A 25,440-nucleotide genomic window follows, 5' to 3' on the forward strand; every position below is an offset into this window, starting at 1 on the left:
TCTCTCTCCCAGTCACTAGTACGGTAACTCTTTATACACAAACTAACATTTCCCAAGTGAATATTCCCAATCTCCTATTGGTTCATGTTAGTCTGTATACCATCTGAGGACCATAGATGATCTCTTTCAAGTTCATAAATATGTAAACTTAAAGGGGTATTCTCGTCTGGGCATTCACATTCAGTTTCACTAATCTTCCATTTATAAACATTTCTTCAATTGGATGTTATTAAAAAAAATGTTCCTCTGTGAAGATAATTTCTCATAAATGTAGTCATTCTGTCCCTTAGAAACGAGATAGCTTCCTCGGTTACGACCACGTCACACTCTGGCAGCGGTGGCCAGACATGCACTATAGAGTCCTGTCTGACCTCCTGGATTCATCGATCATTACAACAGGACAGCTGCAGTAGCTCCCAGACATTTTATATACAATAACCTTTTGTTTCTTTGTGCACTCACTCCAGCAGAGGTGGCCGTATCCGAGGAAGCAATCTCGTTTCTAAGGGACAACATGACTACATTTATGAGAAATTATCTTCACACAGGAACATTTTTTTTAATAACATCTAATTGAATAAATGTTTATATATGGCAAATTTATCAAACTGAATGTGAATGCCCAGACGAGAATACCCCTTTAACTAATTAACTTATATATACATATGCTATTAACATATAGATGTGCTAGTATACAGGTTGCCTCATCTAGCAGATACCAGTACTCCATGGGAACTCTGAGACCATAATGTACAATTGCAAGCCAAGATAAATGACAATAGTTCAGAACAATAAAGGAATTTGCATTTTACCAAAGGCACTGACCATATACCATCTGCCTTAAGAGTACAATGGATTATCCCCAACTATCTCATTCATCATATCTAGGATTCCCAATATAAAGCATATCAATATATTATATATAAACCTACATTCTACTACTGATATAATAATAAAATAATAGTAGCATGGATTTATATTTGTTTATCTTGAAAGAATGTTTATCCTACATGAATACTTTTAAGAATAATAGAATATCATATACGTGTAATCGTATGGTCTCACCCTATGCTAAAGTCATTTTGATGATATTAATATTTTACACAGAGTATCCAGAAAAAGAATCTAAATTGATTCTCCAGTTGTTCCCAGATCTGGACATCAAAATATCCTCTCATTACACTGTTCCTTCTCTTTTAACCATTTTACATCTTCACAAACAATTTAATGGGTTCTCTAGCTGAAATACAATGATCTCCACAGGTAAAGCTCCTCCTCCTGATGTCTCAGTAGAAGCTCCTCCTCCTCAGCTATACCTGGCTCCTCCCCCAATGTCTGAAGAAGTAGAAAACTCCTCCCCTGCTATACTTAACTCCTCCCTCTGGTGTCTCCTCAGTAGAATCTCCTGCAGTGCTGAGAACATTCCATAACATTCCATAGTCGGTGCAAGTAACCACATCCACCCCATGGAAATGTGACAGGTGAGACCAGGAATATTTAGAACGTTTAACCAAACCCAATTCATGTGGCTCCAGGTCCATGCACATGGCCCGCACACAAACTATGATGTCAATAGCCGCGCACTGACCAGTCGCTGGTGCGGGCGCACATGAAGTAAGAAGAGGACCTGCCCGGGATGTCGGGAAAGGCGAGTACTCGGTTTATTTATTTTTTATATACCCGAGTGGGGAATTTTCTGTGCTGAAAAACTCGGCTTATACTCGAGTATATTCGGTATCTAACTGGCGGAAACAACATAAGTTCATTTAGCAATATAAATAGGAGCCTTATGTCTTACCCATAATTTAAAGTCAGCATTGGTGAGAGAGAGAGGCGGCCTAACACACGTTACGAGTACCCACGCTTAGAAACAGTCACTGTGGTGCCAGGCTTAACAACTTTGCGACTAGACCATTTTTTGTTGTTTGTGTTTCCATTTTTTACTCCCTGCCTTCAAAAACCCTAAACCTATAACTTTTATATTTTCCTGTGTCTTGTTTCATAATACACCAAGTATAAGAGGTGGGAAGCCTTTACTTAATATGACTAACCCCTCCACGACTTCCAGGAGGCTACATACGTCATGATGGTCTCATTTTACACAAATTCTATCCGTCCCTTCCAGACACCTGGTAGCGCTGTGAGGATCCTAAACTCCGCCCTTTCTAGGACCAGGTTTCCAAAGCCTATCACTCTGTTACGGGTCAACAGCTCCCCTGAAATGGCTCCATTAGCTAACGAAACGAAACTTGTTGAGGTACTTACTAGGTACTAGAGTTCAGAAGCAGCTTATGTACCACTTGCTCATCTTCTCACATGGAAATATACACCGTGCCTGATTATTATCAGGGGTAGCTCTACTCGGTTACTCCGATGTAAACCTATAGGGCTCCTTCCATTGATCATCATGGTTCTCAATATGGGCTCTTATGGACCAAACCTGGGTCTCAAAGTTTGGTGGTCCTGCGAGACCTACTATCTCTCTTATTATGCAGCTGATACAATTCTATTCTGTAATACCGTTACTTGTGTTATGTACGTTGTAATATGTGTTGTATACTTATACATTAATAAACTTGATTGAACCATAAAAATGAGGAGCGACGATCAAAGACAATAAGGTGGCGCCCACGCGCCATTGGCAAACACAGCGCAAACACCCAAGATCAGTGCTAGCAATGATCGCGGGTGTTACCAGTTGATGTTTGCTGCAATTTGCAGCAAACACCCACCTTGTATGGAGAGGGCTCAGCTCGTACATAGGAATGGAGAGTGGGGATGGAGTGAGGAGGAGGGAAGAAGCGCCCCTAATGATGCATATAGCGAGCGCCCGAGCTGTCTGCCACCTCCCTCGGGGGCTCCAGGGCTAGACAGAAGTCTTCTTCCGCAGCACAGAAGCAATATGGAAGCCATCGCTGCTGGAAACCACCGTATAACACTGGATGATTTCCTTTAAGGGGTTAATATAATATCAGGGTTGAGTTTATAGGAAAAAAAATTGTAGAAAATTCACAGTAAAAAAAAAAGTTTTGCATTGATCTTGACTGTAACTTTGAGTGGATACATCCAGTTTTGTGCCACTCTGAAGGGCGATTCCCCTATTTAGTAGGATTGTGCTTCTAGGTGCCAGGGTTCAGCAGATATAACATTTGTCGTGACGGCCCTGTCAGCTGGAAGCAGAAGGAGACGCCCTGCACATGTCCCTGCACCTGCACCCTCTGCCTCTGATCCTGGTGTATTGATGCTGCGCATATTCTTAACATAATTTAGTAAAAGTTTAGACCATTTTACTGGTCATAAAAAAACTTTAAAGGGAAAAATGACAAAACACATTGGGGCTCATTTACTAAGGATCGTGCGCCAGTTTTCTGTTGGACACAGCGCACCCCCCCTGTGCACAGCTCACTCCCCCCCCCCCCCCTGCGCACACTCCATATAGTGTGTGCGCTCCTGGAGCATGCTGGGAGGTGTAGTCCCTCCATATAGTGTGTGTGCTCCTGGAGCATGCTGGGAGGTGTAGTCCATCCATATAGTGTGTGTGCTCCTGGAGCATGCTGGGAGGTGTAGTCCCTCCATATAGTGTGTGTGCTCCTGGAGCATGCTGGGAGGTGTAGTCCATCCATATAGTGTGTGTGCTCCTGGGGAATGCTGGGAGTTGTAGTCCCTCTATATAGTGTGTGAGCTCCTGGAGCATGCTGGGAGTTGTAGTCCCTCTATATAGTGTGTGAGCTCCTGGAGCATGCTGGGAGTTGTAATCCCTCCATATAGTGTGTGCACTCCTGGAGCATGCTGGGAGTTGTAGTCCCTCCATATAGTGTGTGCGCTCCCGGAGCATGCTGGGAGTTGTAGTCCCTCCATATAGTGCGTGTGCTCCCGGAGCATGCTGGGAGTTGTAGTCCCTCCATATAGTGTGCGCGCTCCTGGAGCATGCTGGGAGTTTTAGTCCCTCTATATAGTGTGTGTGCTCCTGGAGCATGCTGGGAGCTGTAGTCACTCCATATAGTGTGCACGCTCCTGGAGCATGCTGGGAGTTATAGTCCCTGCATATAGTGTGTGTGCTCCTGGAGCATGCTGGGAGTTGTTGTCCCTCCATATAGTGTGTGTGCTCCTGGAGCATGCTGGGAGCTGTAGTCCCTCCATATAGTGTGTGTGCTCCTGGAGCATGCTGGGAGGTGTAGTCCCTCCATATAGTGTGTGTGCTCCTGGAGCATGCTGGGAGTTGTAGTCCCTCCTCTGGTCACTTACCTCTTCTCTCCTCAGTGCAGGACACTCTCTACCTCACACACTTCCTCCTGCTCATCATCCACTAGTCATGTGACCCGGGGAGTTTGATGTCACTGAGGGGCGGGGCTCCTGCTCACTATCCACTAGTCATGTGACCCATGGAGTGTGATGTCACTGAAGGGGCGGGGCTCCCGGGAGGACAGGAAGCAGCAGTGTGTATAGAGGAGAAGGGGAGGACAGAGACTTACATGTATCTACACCTATACTGTATACAGAGACATATATATACACCCCACACCTATACTGTATACAGAGACATATATATACACCCCACACCTATACTGTATACAGAGACATATATATACACCCCACACCTATACTGTATACAGAGACATATATATACACCCCACACCTATACTGTATACAGAGACATATATATATATATATACAGCTACATACATAGTCATATATACACCCCACACCTATACTGTATACAGAGACATATATATAGAGCTATATACATAGTCATATATACACCCCACACCTATACTGTATACAGAGACATATATATACAGCTACATACATAGTCATATATACACCCCACACCTATACTGTATACAGAGACCTATATATACAGCTACATACATAGTCATATATACATCCCACACCTACACTGTATACAGACATATATATACAGCTACATACATAGTCATATATACACCCCACACCTATACTGTATACAGAGACATATATATATATATATATACAGCTACATACATAGTCATATATACACCCCACACCTATACTGTATACAGAGACATATATATAGAGCTATATACATAGTCATATATACACCCCACACCTATACTGTATACAGAGACCTATATATACAGCTACATACATAGTCATATATACATCCCACACCTACACTGTATACAGACATATATATACAGCTACATACATAGTCATATATACACCCCACACCTATCCTGTATACAGAGACATGTACACTCACCGGCCACTTTATTAGGTACACCTGTCCAACTGCTCGTTAACACTTAATTTCTAATCAGCCAATCGCATGGCGGCAACTCAGTCATTTAGGCATGTAGACATGGTCAAGACAATCTCCTGCAGTTCAAACCGAGCATCAGTATGGGGAAGAAAGGTGATTTGAGGCCTGTGAACGTGGCATGGTTGTTGGTGCCAGAAGGGCTGGTCTGAGTATTTCAGAAACTGCTGATCTACTGGGATTTTCACGCACAACCATCTCTAGGGTTTACAGAGAATGGTCCGAAAAAGAAAAAACATCCAGTGAGCGGCAGTTCTGGGGCGGAATTGCCTTGTTGATGCCAGAGGTCAGAGGAGAATGGGCAGACTGGTTGGAGCTGATAGAAAGGCAACAGTGACTCAAATCGCCACCCGTTACAACCAAGGTAGGCAGAAGAGCATCTCTGAACGCACAGTACGTTGAACTTTGAGGCAGATGGGCTACAGCAGCAGAAGACCACACCGGGTGCCACTCCTTTCAGCTAAGAACAGGAAACTGAGGCTACAATTTGCACAAGCTCATCGAAATTGGACAGAAGATTGGAAAAACATTACCTAGTCTGATGAGTCTCGATTTCTGCTGCGACATTCGGATGGTAGGGTCAGAATTTGGCGTCAACAACATGAAAGCATGGATCCATCCTGCCTTGTATCAACGGTTCAGGCTGGTGGTGGTGGTGTCATGGTGTGGGAATATTTTCTTGGCACTCTTTGGGCCCCTTGGTACAACGCCACAGCCTACCTGAGTATTGTTGCTGACCATGTCCATCCCTTTATGAGCACAATGTACCCTGTAACATCTGATGGCTACTTTCAGCAGGATAATGCGCCATGTCATAAAGCTGGAATCATCTCAGACTGGTTTCTTGAACATGACAATGAGGTCACTGGACTCAAATGGCCTCCTCAGTCACCAGATCTCAATCCAATAGAGCATCTTTGGGATGTGGTGGAACGGGAGATTCGCATCATGGATGTGCAGCCGACAAATCTGCGGCAACTGTGTGATGCCATCATGTCACTATGGACCAAAATCTCTGAGGAGCTTCCAGCACCTTGTTGTATCTATGCCACGAAGAATTGAGGCAGTTCTGAAGGCAAAAGGGGGTCCAACCCATTACTAGCATGGTGTACCTAATAAAGTGGCCGGTGAGTGTATATAGAGCTATATACATAGTCATATATACATCCCACACCTATACTGTATACAGAGACATATATATATATATATATACAGCTACATACATAGTCATATATACATCCCACACCTATACTGTATACAGAGACATATATATACAGCTACATACATAGTCATATATACATCCCACACCTATACTGTATACAGAGACATATATATACAGCTACATACATAGTCATATATACACCCCACACCTATACTGTATACAGAGACATATATATACAGTTACATACAAATCATATATACATCCCACACCTATACTGTATACAGAGACATATATATACAGCTATATACATAGTCATATATACACCCAACACCTATACTGTATACATACACCCCACACCTATACTGTATACAGAGACATATATATACAGCTACATACATAGTCATATATACATCCTACACCTATACTGTATGCAGAGACATTATATATGCAGCTACATACATAGTCATATATACACCCCACACCTATACTGTATACAGAGACATATATATATACACCCCACACCTATACTGTATACAGACATAAATATACAGCTACATACATAGTCATATATACACCCCACACCTATACTGTATACAAAGACATATATATACAGCTACATACATAGTCATATATACACCCCACACTTATACTGTATACAGAGACATATATATACAGCTACATACATAGTCATATATACACCCCACACTTATACTGTATAACAAGCAGTAGTAGACAGTTAATCAATTAGTGTCTTGGCTGACTCCACCTATTTTAGGCCGGAGCACATACACAACCTTTCAGGCTTCTGGGGTAGTGAACCCCCTGGACCACCGCGGCCGATGACACCACTGACACCTGGGACCGTAATTTAAGTGGCACTCGGTCTTCACCAGAGCCCACCGTAAAGCGGGTTGGACTTGCTGTGGCCTGGTATGCCCAGGTCATTCCACAGGTGCAACTTGTCCGCGGTGGCAGCCAGGGTTGAGGTATAAAGTCAGCAGGCAAGTTCGAGGTCAGGGACAGGCTGGAGGTCAAGACAGGTGGCAGAGGTTCAGGGTCTGAGATGGAGCAGAAGGTCAGAGCTGCCAGCGGAGGAGCATAATCGGGAACAGGTCCAGGGTCACAACAGGAGGTCAATACACAGTAGTAATAGATTTCTCAACCCCATAGAGCACAAAGATCCGGCAGGGGAAGCTGGGAGAAGCCGGCCTTTAACCAATTCCTGGAAGTGGCCAGCGCCAATCAGCGGTGCACTTGCCCTTTAAATTTATGAGTGCCGGCGCCCGCACACACTAGGGGACGCGCGCACTGGGATGGGAGCAGGAGGGTGGAGAGGTGAGTGAAATCGGGGAGAGCAGGAACACCCGTTACACAACCCTTGTATTTCTTTTTAGTTCAGGTCCTGTGTGTCTACACAGCAGAAAAAAGAAAAAAAAAACTATCCAGATAATACGTTTTCTAGGTCCTTTGTGTCTTTACACAAAACACTTGGATGGACCGGCCCGGGCTGTATACCATTGTATGCTGGTCCCTCGTCCCGGAGGAGCCTGTACAGCTATCCTGTCCTTACAGGGGTAATAGCTGAGGCTGTGGTGTGTCAGCCACCATGTACCTGGCACATGAGATAGCTCCCGCATCTTCTACCTGCTGGTATGATGGGAATAGACAGGTATATAAGGTCGTTCCCGGACACACCTCCAGCACCACACTGGGGGAACTGTCCATCAGCCTAGTAACCCTTGCTGGGCAGGACAGAAATGCAAGGAGCAGGGTATGGCTCAGTTAATCCAAACACAAGCACTAAGCCACAGTTCACACACAAATAAACACCATCTATTCTGCCAACTGCGGATAGAGCGACGTTCAGGCACGGACGTTACACCCATCCTGCCTCCACACCGGGAGAATATCGGGATAGCGCTTCAGACACCAGCGCTCTGCAATGCCAGTCATGTCATCAAAGGTTCCATACCTGGAGGACTGGTTATTTCCATGGAACTTCTGAATCTTCAACTTCAAATTATTCCAGACACATTGAAGAAGAACAATGAAAGTCTATAATGTATTTTTGGAAATATTTCCCCTGACTTCAGCTAACGAAGGTTAGTGAGTGACGAGAGCACTGGCCAAATGCCTGTCACAATTGTGGTTCAATGAGCAAAGCCCATATCTGAAATAAGGGACCAGTCCCAAGGATTCATAGCAAGGAAATATCGGATTCTTCATCCTCACATTAACCAGAGGGATACCTCTCTCTGAGGCTGGGGTCCCATGTAGGAGATAACTAGGTTCATAAATCATGGAACACTCAAGAGAAGATGTTGTCCTCTATTCATCGGGAGCTAATCAGACCAGCATCACAATACTTCTATCTTATCTTATCTTTTTCTATGTTATTATTGTAACACGTCTATCTTGTCTGCAGCAATCACAATGTGCTGCTGCCTGCGTAAGTAATTAACTGTAAAGGGGCGTTACTACCTCCATAGCAGGGATGCTAATGGGGCCGCCCGGGACCCATGGCCGAATCATAAATGATAAATCCTGTGTACCCAGGCAGGCTTGTCCCTACTGACCATAGCTGCCGCAGTCACAATGCTAAGAGGGCACCCGGGCCCAAGAGGCGTGGTTGATTCCCTCTATGTCCCTGCTGCTGCTGCCCATCCCTAAGCATGCCTCACCTGGCCTATCCACCTGGCCGTCCTATCTTCTTCCTGCATGAAGTCATGTGACGTCACATGACACATCCCGACTGATGCTGAAAGAAGGTCCAGGGTGCCTACTCACAGAGGGTACATCTTCTGGCTTCACTAAAGGCCTAAGGCCAGGAGAATCCTCAAAAGCAGCCTATCATGTTCATGCTTGATGGCCACGATATCGTCCAGGAGCACTGCACAACTCCAAGCACTGTCCTTCAAGGATTCCTAGCTTAACATTCTGCCAGAAAGCATCATGTTACTTTCCTGCTCAGCCTTCATCCATCATTTCTACAGTCTTCAGAACAATTCTTTCAAACAATACAATTTCAGCTTTAAAAAGGGGGCAAATTGCCCACATGGATCAAGGACTCCATGAGATGCTTTGGTCATGAAGCTCTAGACCAGCTGAGAGCCAACTCTACATCAGCTTCTGTAGCTGAGCTCTGTCACGTCTATCAGTTCTACAGAGCAGCCACGTGGTCCTCTCCATCCTCATCTATAGATCTCTGCAGGATTGACTTCTCTGCCTCCAACGGCTTCAGCCTTCAACAAGGCGGTGCTACAACAGGCAACTAAGATCCCCATAAGTACTGCTTGCTAAGTCCTATATGTGTGCTGCCGAACGGACAAAAAGGAAGGAAAAAATTTGCTTACCAAAATTTTCATTTCCTTTAGACTGTGATGAAGCACAACTTTTATGCCCTAAAATGATGAACCGTCATGGCTATATATCATACAAGGGTTGTGTGTGTGTGCTCTGGCCTTGTATAGGTGGAGTCAGCCAAGACACTAAGGGGGCCCGATTCGCGTTTTCCCGACGTGTTACCCGAATATTCCCGATTTGCGCCGATTTTCCCTATATTGCCCCGGAATTTTGGCGCACACGATCGGATTGTGGCGCATCGGCGCCGGTATGCACGCGACGGAAATGGGGGGGCATGGCCGAACGAAAACCCGACGGATTTGGAAAAACCACCGCATTTAAAAAAAGAAATGTGTCGCTTGGGACGTGCTTACCTTCTCTTGGTCTGGCCCGGTGAACTCCAGCGCGTTCAGATGCTTTTCAGCGGAGCAGCGCCATCTGGAGGACGGCGGAGGAACTACCTTGATGAATCCCGGCCGGACCCGAATCCACCGCAGAGAATGCGCCGCTGGATCGCGAACGGACCGAGTAAGTAAATCTGCCCCTAATTGTTTAATTACTACTACTGCTTGTTACCTGTTCTCTTCTGAGTTGTACCTAGGGGAAGAATCCCGTATGTGTGCTGCCTCATGGACTAAAAGAAATGGAAATTTCGGCAAGCAAATTTCTTCCATACATATATATATATATACAACTACATACATAGTCATATATACATCCCACACCTATACTGTATACAGAGACATACACTCACCGGCCACTTTATTAGGTACACCTGTCCAACTGCTCGTTAACAGTTAATTTCTAATCAGCCAATCACATGGCGGCAACTCAGTCATTTAGGCATGTAGACATGGTCAAGACAATCTCCTGCAGTTCAAACCGAGCATCAGTATGGGGAAGAAAGGTGATTTGAGGCCTTTGAACGTGGCATGGTTGTTGGTGCCAGAAGGGCTGGTCTGAGTATTTCAGAAACTGCTGATCTACTGGGATTTTCACGCGCAACCATCTCTAGGGTTTACAGAGAATGGTCCGAAAAAGAAAAAACATCCAGTGAGTGGCAGTTCTGTGGGCGGAAATGCCTTGTTGATGCCAGAGGTCAGAGGAGAATGGGCAGACTGGTTCGAGCTGATAGAAAGGCAACAATGACTCAAATCACCACCCGTTACAACCAAGGTAGGCAGAAGAGCATCTCTGAACGCACAGTACGTCGAAATTTGAGGCAGATGGGCTACAGCAGCAGAAGACCACACCGGGTGCCACTCCTTTCAGCTAAGAACAGGAAACTGAGGCTACAATTTGCACAAGCTCATCGGAATTGGACAGTAGAACATTGGAAAAACGTTGCCTGGTCTGATGTGTCTCGATTTCTGCTGCGACATACGGATGGTAGGGTCAGAATTTGGCGTCAACAACATGAAAGCATGGATCCATCCTGCCTTGTATCAGCGGTTCAGGCTGGTGGTGGTGGTGTCATGGTGTGGGGAATATTTTCTTGGCACTCTTTGGGCCCCTTGGTACCAATTGAGCATCGTTGCAACGCCACAGCCTACCTGAGTATTGTTGCTGACCATGTCCATCCCTTTATGAGCACAATGTACCCTGTAACATCTGATGGCTACTTTCAGCAGGATAATGCGCCATGTCATAAAGCTGGAATCATCTCAGACTGGTTTCTTGAACATGACAATGAGGTCACTGGACTCAAATGGCCTCCACAGTCACCAGATCTCAATCCAATAGAGCATCTTTGGGACGTGGTGGAACGGGAGATTTGCATCATGGATGTGCAGCCGACAAATCTGCGGCAACTGTGTGATGCCATCATGTCAATAAGGACCAAAATCTCTGAGGAATGCTTCCAGCACCTTGTTGAATCTATGCCACGAAGAATTGAGGCAGTTCTGAAGGCAAAAGGGGGTCCAACCCGTTACTAGCATGGTGTACCTAATAAAGTGGCCGGTGAGTGTATATATATATATATATACAACTACATACATAGTCATATATACACCCCACACCTATACTGTATACAGAGACATATATACAGCTACATACATAGTCATACATATACCCCACACCTATACTGTATACAGACATATATATACAGCTACATACAGTCATATATACACCCCACACCTTTACTGTATACAGAGACATATATATACAGCTACATACATAGTCATATATACATCCCACACCTATACTGTATACAGACATATATATAGCTACATACATAGTCATATATACACCCCACACCTATACTGTATACAGAGACATATATATAGCTGCATACATAGTCATATATACATACCACATCTATACTGTATACAGAGACATATATATACAGCTAGATACATAGTCATATATACATCCCACATCTATACTGTATACAGGGATTATATCTATACAGCTACATACATAGTCATATATCCCACACTTATACTATTTTCCTAGAATGTTATGAGGCTTAGAATTTGGGGGCCATTTTTCACATTTTTTGGAAAATCTCCAAACCCCGTATTGCTCAACTTTTAATTGACTTTGTTAAATAATAACCCCATTATAGAAACTACACCCCTCAATGTATGAAAAACCACTTTTAATAGGTTTCTTAACCCTAAAGGTGTTTTATAGGGGTTAAAACAAAATGGAGGTGCGGTCTGCAAATTGTAAAATATTTGTACAATACATTCATTCTGGGCGGAAATTTAAACATTCGCAATGGATTAAATGACAAAAAGCTCCATAACGTTTCATGCCAAATTTCTCCCGAGTGCCGATCCCCCATATGTGGTGGTAACCTGGTGTACGGACGCACGGCCGGGCATAGAATGGAAGGAGTCGCCATCCAGAGCAGATCTGCAATGTCACATTGTACAAGATATAATACCTTTTCTTTTTGAGTGTGGATACATAGGGGCTTATTTTTTTACCACATGAGATGCACTTTTTTGGTACATAAATTTGGGGCATTTATAGCTAATTGGTGAGATTTTATTAACTCTGTTGGTGGAGGAAATTAAAATCATCAATTTTTTTGGTAAGAATTTTTTCTTTTTGGCCATACCATAAAAATGATGTGTTATTTTTATTCTATGGGTCGCCATGAATACAGTAATAATACACTGATTTTTTTAACCCCCCTATTTTACTGAATTAAACACGAATTTTAGGAAAATCTTCTAAATTTTAGATGCATAACATTTTTATTTTTTTGTCTGGTTAGGGCTTATCTTTTGCAAGAAGAGTTGTTCTTTTTAGCGGTGTTATTTTACTGCTGTTCCTCCATGGTATTTCAAACGGTGGGGAAGGCCGGCCAGGTGCAGCGAGCCCCCCCTCATACCTTTACCCATAATTTGAGAAGCCTTTCCAGAGGATTGCTGTTGATATTGTGAATGTCACCAGCAGCTCGGGTAAACACTTCATTCTGACGGTTGTGGATTACACAACATGTTAGCCAGAGGCCATTGGATTGTCATCCTTCAGGGCAGACAAGGTGGCAGATGCACTCCTCACTATATTTTCTCATGTAGGGTTCCCCAGAGAGAAGCTCATGGATCAGGGGACCCAGTTTATGTCTCATCTTATGCAGTGCCTCTGTAAGAATCCTATATGCAGGGTTCGTGACAGTTAAGACTTACAATCGGAGCCGGCTCCAATCATGGGTGTTAGAGCTTGGTGTCAGCTGTAATATGCAGCTGACAGTCGCTGCTTGTCCTGACCTTCCGCTATGTCCCCGACTACAATCCTGTGCTGTCTCGACCTCCTGCCTATCCCCGACCATGGGTTTGCCCTACGAGTCTGTACTTCAACTTGGCTGCCACCGTGGACAAAGTCGCACCTGTGGAATGACCTGGTGGTACCACGCCACAGCAAGTTCAACCTGCTTTGCAGCGGGCTCTGCTGAAAACCGGGTAACACTTTGGTCCAAGGTGTCCATTTACGTTATCGCTCGCGGAGGTACAGAGGATCCACTACCTCCGAATCCTTACAGTAAGATCCTGGCAATGGATCCTGCTGAGGTTTCGCTACCTGATCTAGGATATCTTACCACCATTGTGGCTCAGTGGACCCAGAAAGTTGCCGTGCAAGGCCAGCAACTCGGACAAGTCTCTGTCACACTACAGCAGCTATTGCTGTCCAGGCGGCAGCGGCAGCAACCGGTTCCTGTGGTTCCCTTTGCTACTGCGGCCAGATTATCTTCTGCAGAACCCAGACTTAGTCTATCCATGCCATCCAAATATGATGGTGATCCCAAGTTGCGCAGGGGGTTCATCACACAGTGATCCGGATTTCGGACCGATCAAAGACGGCTTGTCTGCACGTGACCTGCCGTCTGCCCTGAGTGAGCCTATCTCCTTGGCAACTCAGATAGACATCAGGTTCTCTGAGCGCCTCGAGGAGCAATGTCTTGATCAAGCGCCAGTCAGGACCCAACGCCTCCCTCGCCTGGCTCCGGTTTTTCAAAATCCACCTCTATCTTCCTCTGTGTCTGCTTCCAAGGAACTCATGCAGGTGGATAGAGCACGGCTGACTCTGCCTCTATTGCCCCAGTCCAGAACACTTTCTTCAGACTTGCCCTATCTGTCCTCCACGTCCAGAGAGACGCACTCTCCTATGGTTCTTGGTAGAAGTGTCTCTAGATGAGAATAATGCATCTCCATGTTCCTGTTCTGCTCAGCTTTGGAACCAGTGGTCTGGTCCAAGCCTCGGCCTTCTTAGACTCTGGCTCTGCAGGGAATTTTAAGGATGCTGCTCTAGTCTCCTGTCATCTTTTCCCTGTGGTTCGTTTAGTGAAGCTGCTGGTCATCTCATCAGTCAGTGGGCAGATACTCTCTGACCCAGTCCAGTATTGCACCTCTCCGCCCTTGCATTATCGGGGGCTCAATAAAATGACTGTAAAGAACCAATATCTGCTACCTCAGAACTATTTGACCGCCTCCATGGTGCCCAGGTCTTCTCTAAATTGAACCTCCTGGGGCATATAATCTTATCCGCATTCGTGAGGGTGACGAGTGGAAGACCGCCTTTAACAGTTGAGACGGGCACTTTGAATATCTGGTCCTGCCCTTTGGACTGTGCAACGCGCCTATATTATTTCAGGAATTTGTTAATAACATCTTCAGGGACTTGTTATACACGTGTGTCGTAGTCTACTTAAACGACATTTTGGTGTTTTCTTCTGACCTGGAGTCTCATCAATTCCATGTAGGACAAGTTCTTAGGTGCCTAAGGGCCAACCTCTCTATGCCAAGCTGGAGAAGAGCCAGTTCCATCAGAAGAGTCTTCTGTTTCTCGGATACATCATCTCTGATAAAAGCAGCGGAGGAAGCATTCTCTAAACTGAAGTCCGCCTTTTCTTCTGCTCCTGTTCTGACATGGCCAGATTTAGTGAAACCATTCCAGCTTGAGGTAGACGCCTCTTCGGTAGGTGCCAGAGCTGTTCTCACTCAGAAAGGGCCCAAAGGCCGAACGCTTACCTGTGGCTTCTTCTCTAAAACCTTCTCTGCGGCTGAGAGGAATTACTCCATAGGTGATCGGGAACGCCTGGCCATTAAACTAGCCGTGATCCATTTGCGTCCTACTGAAAAGAACATCAAAGCTTAAGCTTTTTTCTTGTGCCTCTGATGTTATTGGGGAAGAACTGGCATCTTGGCATATCATCCCTCCTGTACGGCTAGTTGTGACTGCTCCGGCAGATCTTTCCCGGCAAGACTTCCCGCCCTACCTGCCCTTCGGAAGAAGACTTTGACTCTCGTGTGGCTGGGCACCCCGGGGTGCAGTGCTCTGTAGCCCTCATTTCGTGTTTCTATTGGTATAAGATTTTGTGGGTTTCTGCACTGCCTGTGCTCGTAATAAGCCATCTTGCCTTAAACCTGCTGGTCTCCTGTTGCATATGTCAATACCCAGCTGCCCTTGGACTCACGTGGCCATGGACTCTTCCTCTGGGAATACCTTCATCTGGGTGGGAACTGACCGTTTCTCTAAGATGTCACATTTCGTTCATCTGCCAAGTCTCCCGTCAGCTCCTCGCCGTGCCAGCCTGTTCTTCACCCACATCTTTCGTCTACATGGACTTCCACTGCACATCGCTTCGGACCGAGGGGTCCAGTTTGTCTCCCGCTTCTGGCGGTCTCTATGTAATCAGCTTCAGGTGAATTTGGACTTCTCTTCTGCGTACCATCCACAGTCTAATGGACAGATAGAGAGAGTTGACCGAACTCCACACCCACTTCTTCCTCTGTCCGTTCCCTCAAATGTTCCTGCGGTAGAAAAGTTGGTGCAGGACCTCAAATCAATCTGGGAACAGACTCATCAATCTCAACTTCGGGCGTCTGCCACTTCAAGACCCAGGACATTAAGAAGCACATGTCTCCTCCAGGTGACAAGGTGTGGCTATCATCCAGATGTCCGGCTAAAAATCCCTAGCTACAAGCTTGGTCCATGGTTTCTGGGGCTAGTCAAGGTGGTAAAGCGCATAAAGCCTGTGGCCTATAAACTCAGTCTTCCTCCCATTATGCGCATCCCGAACTCCTTCCATGCCTCACTCCTGAAGCCTGTCATCTTGAACCACTTCTCTCAGCAACCTCCTCCACCTGAGGCGGACTCCACTGACGTCTTCTGGTAAAGGAGGTTCTGGACATGAAGACAGTGAGAGCTAGCGGATCTTCCTTGTTGACTGAAAGGGGATCAGGCCAATAGAGATCTTGGGAGCCCGAAGACAATATCTTGGATCGTGACCTCTCTTGGTGACTCCACAGCGCAGAAGGTTGACCTGGTTCTACCACGCATACATTTTTTATTTGAATAAAAAAGTGCCGAAATGTCAATAATGCAAATATTAGCTTCTCACGCAAAAAAATTACAAGTTACACCAAGTTCTTGGCAGCTTAATATACAAAAAAATGTTAATATAAAAATGTTAAGACATAGTTATTAAGACCTGCTCAAACCACCAATGTATGTTTGTGTATTTCTCCCATTTGGTCTGTAAACCCTAATCGTTTTTATCTAAATATCTAAGCTTTTATCTAAAACATATGCTGCAGACATCAGCAGAAGTCATCTATAGGAATGAAACCCAACAATAGAGATCTAAACTTATCACTTTACTTCTTCTTACACTATAAACATTAATATGGCTTCTCTCCTGTGTGAGTTCTTTGATGGTTAAAAAGATGCGATTTCCGAATAAAACACTTCTCACATTCAGTGCAAGAGAAAGGTTTCTCTCCTGTGTGAGTTCTCCGGTGTATAACAAGATTTGCCTTGGAAGTAAAACATTTCCCACATTCTGGACACGAAAATAGCTTCTCCCCTATGTGAGTTCTCCAGTGTGTAACAAGATTTGCCTTTGAAGTAAAACTTTTCCCACATTCTGAACAGGAAAATAGCTTCTCACCTGTGTGGATTCTCTGGTGTCTAACAAGATTTGATTTTAAAGTAAAACATTTGCCACATTCAGAACATGGAAGTAGCTTCTCCTTTGTGTGAATTCTCTGGTGTATAACAAGATTTGATTTTACGGTAAAACATTTCCCACATTGTGAACATGAATATGGCCTTTCTCCTGTGTGAATTTTCTGATGTATAACAAGATATGATTTTAAATTGAAACATTTCCCGCATTCACTACATGAAAATGGCTTTTCCCCTGTGTGAGTCCTCTGATGTATAACAAGAGATGATCTAACATTAAAAGATTTTTCACATTCAGTACATGAAAATGGCTTCTCCCCTGTGTGAGTTCTCTGATGTCGTTGAAGAAACTGTTTTCGGATAAAACATTTTCCACATTCTGGACATGAAAATGGCCTCTCCCCTGTGTGAAATCTCTGATGTTTAACAAGATATGATTTCTGTGAAAAGCATTTCCCACATTGTGGACATGAAAAAGGTTTCTCTCCTGTGTGAATTCTCTGATGTATAACAAGCTTTAAGTTTGAAGTAAAACACTTCTCACAATCTGAACATGAAAATGGCTTCTTCTCTTTGTGAAGTCTCTGGTGGATAACAAGATCTGATTTTAAAGTAAAACATTTCTTACATTCTGAACATGAAAATAGCTTCTCCTCTGTGTGAATTTTCTGATGTTTAACAAGATTTGCCTTTGAAGTAAAACATTTCTCACATTCTGAACATGAAAATTGCTTCTCCCCTGTGTGAGTTCTCTGGTGTCTAAGAAGATTTGATTTTAAAGTAAAATATTTCCCACATTCTGAACATGAAAACAGCTTCTCCCCTGTGTGAATTTTCTGATGTTTAACAAAATTTGATTTTGTTGTAAAGCATTTCCCACATTCACTACATGAAAAAGGCTTCTCCCCTGTGTGAGTTCTCTGGTGTGTAACAAGAGTTGATTTTACAGTAAAACATTTTCCACATTCAGTACACGGAAATGGCTTCTCCCCTGTGTGAGTTCTCTGATGTTTTTGAAGAAATTGTTTTCGAATAAAACATTTCCCGCATTCTGTACATGAAAATGGTTTCTCTCCTGTGTGAAATCTCTGATGTCTAACAAGATAGGATTTCTGAGTGAAACATTTTCCACAATCTGGACATAAAAATGGTTTCTCCCCTGTGTGAGTTCTCTGGTGTAGAACAAGATAGGCTTTTGAAGTAAAACATTTCCCACATTCTGAACACGAAAATGGCTTCTCCCCTGTATGAATTTTCATATGTTGATCAAGACTTGATTTCTTGGTGTAATTTTTCTCACAATTTGAACATGAAAAAATCTTTTCCTCTTTGTGATATTGAAGATGAATGAGAAGATCTGACTTTTGACTAAAAGACTTCTCACATTTGGGACATGAAAACTGCCTCTTATCTCCATGATTTCCCTCCTCTGTGGAAAGATGTGACTGATTGACTTCTACTTCACCACAAGGAGATGAGGGGGGACGTCCATGGGAACCTCTTGTACTTTCATCTCCTGGAAAACAGAAATATCAATATTGGAGGATTCTTGTTTTGTTAAGTTATAATCATCTATAGATAGAAAGCTACCAACTATCATGCGGACGTGTGCATGGGGCCTTGGGGTTTAAGAAGGAGGCCTGCTGGTTCCTCCTGGACAGTCCCCTTACAGCTCTTTGCCCTCCAGAACCAAAGTGAATTTAGCTGCCACCACTTATCATATAGAAGCCTGATGAGAGACCTTGCATAGACTAGGTTACACTCACTGGTTAAGCAATCAATTTAGGTCACGTCTCATCTGAGTTATGGAATTGTTACAACACAAGAAGGCTCTTATTAAAGAGTTAATTTTTCACGACTTCAAAAATCTACAACCATTTATTTCTCCACATACAGATCTTTGTGAGGGCTTGTCTTCGATAGTCAGGAAGGCATCTTCTTACCTGGTGATGTGAGGGGCTGGTGGTCCTCCATCATGATGTCCTTGTACTGGTCCTTGTGTCCTTCTATATACTCCCACTCCTCCATGGAGAAATAGACAGTGACGTCCTGACACCTTATAGGAACCTGACACCCACAATGACACAGTCATCACCCAGACCCCTCCCTTGTGTTATTGTACAATGTCCCAGCATTCCCGGCAGCGCTCACCTCTCCGCTCAGCAGCTCAGTGATCCTGGAGGTAAGTTCTAGGATCTTCTGCTCATGTATCAGTGAATGAGGTGGAGGCTGGGTGATGGGGCTCTGGGTCCATCCTCCTGACACACGGGGGGTCACACACTCACCAGACGACTTCTTCACTACTGTGTAATCCTGTGTATGGGGAGACACTGATCACTACATAGATCCTAAGAATCCTTCACCTCTCCAGTCATTTCCCGCTGTTATTCCTAGAGATAAAAGTGATGTCCTATAAAACTCTTACCTCTCCGGTTACCAAAGAAATGATCTCCAAGGTGAGCTCCAGGATCCTGGCCGCCATCTGGTTTTTATCCTTGCCCATCCCTGGTGGACCTTTCATCATCATGACATTCTTGTACTGGTCCTTGTGTCCTTCTATATACTCCCACTCCTCCAGGGAGAAATAGACAGTGACGTCCTGACACCTTATAGGAACCTGGCACACACAATGACACAGTCATCACCCAGACCCCTCCCTTGTGTTATTGTACAATGTCCCAGCATTCCCGGCAGCGCTCACCTCTCCGCTCAGCAGCTCAGTGATCCTGGAGGTAAGTTCTAGGATCTTCTGCTCATGTATCAGTGAATGAGGTGGAGGCTCGGTGATGGGGCTCTGTGTCCATCCTCCTGACACACGGGGGGTCACACACTCACCAGACGACTTCTTCACTACTGTGTAATCCTGTGTATGGGGAGACACTGATCACTACATAGATCCTAAGAAATCCTTCACCTCTCCAGTCATTTCCCGCTGTTATTCCGAGAGATAAGAGCCGTGTCCTGGGAGACTCTCACCTCTCCGGTTATCAAGGAGATCATCTCCAGGGTGAGCTCCAGGATCCTGGCCGCCATCTGCTCTCTGTCCTTCTCCCGGATCCCTGGTGGATCATTGATGGAAAGGATCATCTTTAGGAGAAACCTCTGGGAGTCCTGTATCTATAAAGCCTGAGGAAACATGAGAAGAACTAAGAGCAAACTCTATATGAAGCAATTGTGTCTATGACATGTGTGATGTGACAGATGGAGATTTCCAGGACGGCTCCGAGCAGACAATGGAAGTGATGTATGGAGACTTTGTGGGCTCAGCTATTGCCCCAAGGGGGAATTATTTTGCTATAATGATCTGACAGGTTCCTATAAATATCATTTTGGCTCCTGATCTCTGGCTGTTGGTATAATCCACTGTTAAGGATATCACACTGGTCTTGAATGCCATCTTACATACTGTCAGACATTTTAAAGACTCAGCATTCATTTCACATAACTTTGTGTAGTGAAAACTAAAGTTTGGGTGGGTTCATCCCTAAGCACACAAAGACTTAGTGCTCGCTAGCACCACCTAGGGGAAGGTATCCAGGTGAACATCTGGGCATTTTGTTTATGTGAAGACAGCCAATGGTTCTACATTCCTTTGTGTGCTTACATCCAATAGTGTTGAATTTCCAGGGTCAAACCACCCAATAGTATTGCCCGCTTGTGTATTTGCACGCCCCTTTCAGAGTGTGTTATCACTTTCCAGATAAGAGTTTCGGTGCCAAAGAGAATAAAGCAGTCATGAGCTAATCTTCAGAAAGGACAGTGTGTCTTTCCTGGTTTACTCCATTCCAAGCTGGAATACAAAGACTCTATAAAGACTTTCAGAGTGTGTTATGACTTTCCAGATAAGAGTTTCAGTGCCAAAGAGATTAGCCCCAGATAAAAATCTATAAGAATTGGCGTCCTTTGGGTGGGCATACTTTTATGGACATCTAACCATCGAGGTGACCTCCGCAAGAGTCCAGGCGGCCAGTGACCAGAAATGACAATGAGCGCTCGTCGGGGTAAGTCAAGTCTATTTTTGTCTACCTTGACTGTAATTCTGTTTCACTGGCTGAAAGGGACTAGGTAAGGTCATCTCCTTGTGTGATAATTTGTACTTTGCCTTAAATGTCCATATATAACAGTATGTTCACTATGATTGTGGCAAAGGATCCCTTGTAAGGTGATTGACAGAGACTGGACGGTGACTATGTATGTTGTAGAAAAAGGTCTGCAGTGCCCTCGTGTGTTGTTGATGTAGTTCAGAGAGTTTGTGATGGTGTTGAGATTTTTGTTCATGTAAGCGCTGATAGAATCTGGAAGTTTGCAGGGACAAATTCTGGCCAAATTTACGTATACCTTTCCTTCGGGATTGGGATCAGCCTTGTGATGCGGTAAGGAATAGAGACTTAGGGACACTGACAGGAATTTTATAGTTGAGCGTTAACTCCTTGATTTCTGAAACATTGTGTGAAGGTCTCTAATTTGTACTTAATGATAGTTAGCGGGTTAGTCTGGAGCTGTATTTACGGAGGATATCTATAGCCCTTGAATAAAATCAGGTATTTCACAGATTCCACAAAATGGGTAGTGAGCAAAGTAAGACTGTAGCTGGACACTGCAGACCTAAAAAGGCAACTGACATAGTGTAACACAGAAAAGGTAAAGAGTGGGTAAAAGGAAGTTATGAGTTATTGAAGTTTTTGCGTATGTTTGATGAGTGTGCAAAGGTAGGAGACAGCACTTGATGAAAATGGCGGCTGGCTCAAAAACAAAAAGTGGCACACCCAGGCTTGATGTAAGTAGAGAGTTAATGACAAAGGGTTGGACAAAAGTGGATGGGGTTGATTACTGGAGACTTAGACCAGTGACTACGGACGGACCAGGACAGAGTGACAAGAATCCTAGAGAGTGCCCATTAAAGAAAGAGATTGGCAATAAGGGACATTTCAAAGTTTTTGATGTGGAAAGAATTTGAGGGAAAAGAAAGAAAGATGGCGTCGTCTGGAATGCAGACCAGCACCCTCTCAGACTTCACCCCTTTATCTGGTTGTTAGAGAAGATGACACGCCCTACCATCCTTCAGTGGCGGCCATCTTAAGTCAGTTTATTTTTCTGTGGCGGCCATCTTAAGTTATATTCCCTTCAAGTCCCTGAAAGTTAATTGCCTATGACTCTACTCTGTTGGCAGCCACAAAGGCTGGTTGTGGGTAGCAGTGGAGCACCATTGAAGGGCCTGAACAGATTTCTGAGATAAGCGCCGGCTGAGATGATTTCATCTTATTTCAGTTCTCTGTTCGGATTATTCTTGGATGTGCAACGCGGTTTGTTTGGGTATGGTCATCTCTGATAGTTAAAACTTATTTGATCCTGACAATTGCAGAAAAATTACTAGAAAAAGTATTGCAATGTCTCTGGTACCTGCTTTCTGGAGTTGAAAGAGTTAATCAGGGTGAGATCTGTGGGCAGCTGTGCAGCTGGGCTCTGCCTTATCTGTGTCTGTGAGAAGTGGCCTTGAAGCGCACAGAAAGCGATCTGTGTTAAGTGGGGGCGATAGAGCTGACAATCTAAAAAGACTTAAAGGAATTTGCTTGTGATAAGAATACAAAAAGACAGTATGATGTGACGTCCTCCTGTGTACCCAAGAACAAGCCCCCCCCCCCCCAAGTGTATTACAGAGCCTATGACTGACCTTTGTTCCTTTTTGATTAAAAACCAACACAAGTGTACCTGACCTCTGTTTGATACGTTGGTGTCTGTCTGGCCAGAACTTTATAGAGAGCACAGAACACTCAACTAGAGATGGTTGAGAGAATCCTATATGTCTAGATGAAATAAAGCGGAGACCGGTGTTAGCAGACTAGAGACATCTCTGGCAGACTTGTGACAGAAAGCCAGGAAGAACAGAGACTAGTTTCACAGACCGCGCCAAAGTGAGACTGAGAGAAAGTTGGAGTCCGCTGACAGCCCGACCCAAGTGGGTGTTACAGGGAGGCGACATTACTAAAGTAACTGGCCACATTCTAATAGGGGGGTGGATGTCAGCACGCACAAGAACTGATGTGAGACTCCTCCCCTGCTAGCTCGATGATGATTTTAACCCATTCCCGGTCATGGAAAAGACCCAGAAAGAACAGCCGGATACATGTAGGATGGTCCATGACCTCCAAGCTGCCAATGAGTGTACTGAAGCCCAATGGTCCCTAGCCCAAACTGGCAGCAGTCCCCGAGAGTGACATATTATTCACTGTTATTGATTTGGCAAATGTTCTCCTCTTTGTGCCCCTACATGAAGATTGCCAGCCAAGATTTGCCTTTACCAGTTCAGTATTCCAGTATAGCTGATGCAGATTCCCACAAGGGGGGTGAAACTCACCCAGCCAGTACTCCATACTACACGGCCAGTAGACTGGCAGACTAGCCTCTTACTGGATGTTCTCCTTTTCAGTATGCGGATGACCTACTGTTTTTGTTTGCCAGGATGCATTTATTGGCCTTATGTGTTTTCTGTTCCAGAAGGGTTGCAAAGTTTCCAGAGACAAACTCCAGTACCACCAGGAGAAGGTGGTCTTCCTAGGCCACTGCTTTTCAGCCCCCGGCAGACACCTGACACAGGAAAGAAAGCTGGCAGTCCAGAATGTTCCCCTGCCCTGAGGCCCTAAGCCTCTTCACATGTTTCTAGGACTGGCTATCTCCTGCAGGCCTGGGATAAGGTCTGCAGCCTCCAGCCTGATGCTGCCCCTTGATTACTGTATTGCCTCTTCCCCATTTGCCCTTAGTCAGGAGGCAATTGATGCATTCCACAGCCTTAAGCTGGCAAATCCTGTCTGTCCCGGCCCTAGGCACATCCCAGGGGATAAAACTTTTGTTTTATTTTGCACTGAGTATCTAGGCCACAGGTGTTCTAGCCCAGGAACGTGGTGGCCTTACCAGTGGCCCACTATTAGGCCCGGTTAGACACAGTCGTGAGGAGAGCCCTCATGTGTCAGTAGCTGCAGCCAGCAATCTGCTCAGCAAGGCCAGTGAGTTGATCCTAGACCCTAGATCACTCAGTTACTGTGCAAACCCCACATACCTTGCACAGTGTCCTCACCCAAGTACAGCCCAAGCATCTGAGCAAAGGCCAGACAGCTCAGACTCCAGTGTGCACTCCTGATGCCACAGGTCACACTGATAAGGTGCACAGCTCTGAATCCTTCGTTCTGTCACCAGTCTTCCAGGATTCAGAGAGGGGGGAGAGAAGGGTGATTAACCCAGATGTTGAGTTTTTTCTCATAGATGGCTCCAGGTCTGCAGGAGAAGACAGACGGTTCTATGCTGGATATACAGTGGTCAGTGGCGCACATGAGGTAGTACAAGCAGAACCACTCCCTCCACACAGGTCAGAGCAGGAGGTGAAGTAACGGCACTCAGGGAAGCGCTACAGCTGGTGGAAGGTAAAAGGGCAAACATCTATACTCAAGGTGTAGGTCTGGGGTCTAAACACGACTATGAACCCATATGGAAGGCTAGAGATTTCCTCACCTCTGCAGGGACCCCCTTTAAGCATGGCACGCTGGTTAAAGAGCTCATGGATGCCGTCTTACTTCCACAAGAGGTGGGGATAGTAAAAGTAAAAGCACACACAATTTGGTAACTCCACAAGCCAAGGGCAAGTATGTGGCTGACGGGATGGCGAAGGCAGCTGCACAGATGGAACCCAGAGACTGTCCTGAAGTCTCAGCGGTGAGTTCTGAGTTGGAAAGTTTGATCCACAGGTGTTCCTGTCCCTGGTGGCCCGAGAGCCATCAGAAGTGAAGGAAGTGTGGAGGAAAGCTGGAGCCCAGATGCTGATGAAACCTGGATGCTGGGAGAGAGGGTGTGCCTGCCCAGAGCCCTGCACCCAACAGTAAGTCAAGTAGCCCACAGACACACACACACATCCAAAATGGCCATGCTAGTGCTCATAAACCATCAGTGGTTTGCCCGGGCATTACTACCCCTGTCACTAGAATAGTGAAAGCCTTTATAGGCTGTGCCCACCACAGCCCGGGTAAGGTGGTAAAGACCCCACAGAAGGTGACACCCAAGCCGCTGTATCCCTTCCAGAGACTGCAGACGGATTTTATCATGCTACCAAAAAGTGGTACGTGGGAATACGTGCCTGTGTGCATTGATCTCTTTCCAGAGTGGACAGAAGCTTTTCCCATGACCAAGGCAACTGTCAGAGCCGCAGCCAAGAAGTTGGTGAGTGAGATTT

General features: G+C 45.0%; 2 protein-coding genes across 2 annotated transcripts in view; one reads left to right on the plus strand and one right to left on the minus strand.

Moving 5' to 3' along the window:
- Positions 1 to 25,440, plus strand: part of LOC140116889 (uncharacterized) — a 448,339-nt gene that overhangs the window by 297,886 nt on the left and 125,013 nt on the right. The gene's annotated exons all lie outside the window — the stretch shown is intronic.
- On the minus strand, positions 12,294 to 19,746 carry LOC140119754 (uncharacterized). The gene is made up of 3 exons (XM_072139106.1): positions 19,648 to 19,746; positions 19,014 to 19,020; positions 12,294 to 18,738 (listed from the first exon to the last, which is right to left on the minus strand). The coding sequence occupies exons 1-3, from the start codon at positions 19,744 to 19,746 to the stop codon at positions 16,937 to 16,939; spliced, it is 1,908 nt and encodes a 635-aa protein (XP_071995207.1). The 3' UTR covers positions 12,294 to 16,936.

This window comes from Engystomops pustulosus, chromosome 2 (assembly GCF_040894005.1).
Source record: "Engystomops pustulosus chromosome 2, aEngPut4.maternal, whole genome shotgun sequence".
Taxonomy (NCBI): Eukaryota; Metazoa; Chordata; class Amphibia; order Anura; family Leptodactylidae; genus Engystomops; species Engystomops pustulosus.

Coding starts and splice junctions, on each gene's coding strand:
- LOC140119754 (XM_072139106.1), bottom strand. CDS start 19,746: ATGATGAAAGGTCCACCAGGGATGGGCAAGGATAAAAACCAGATGGCG.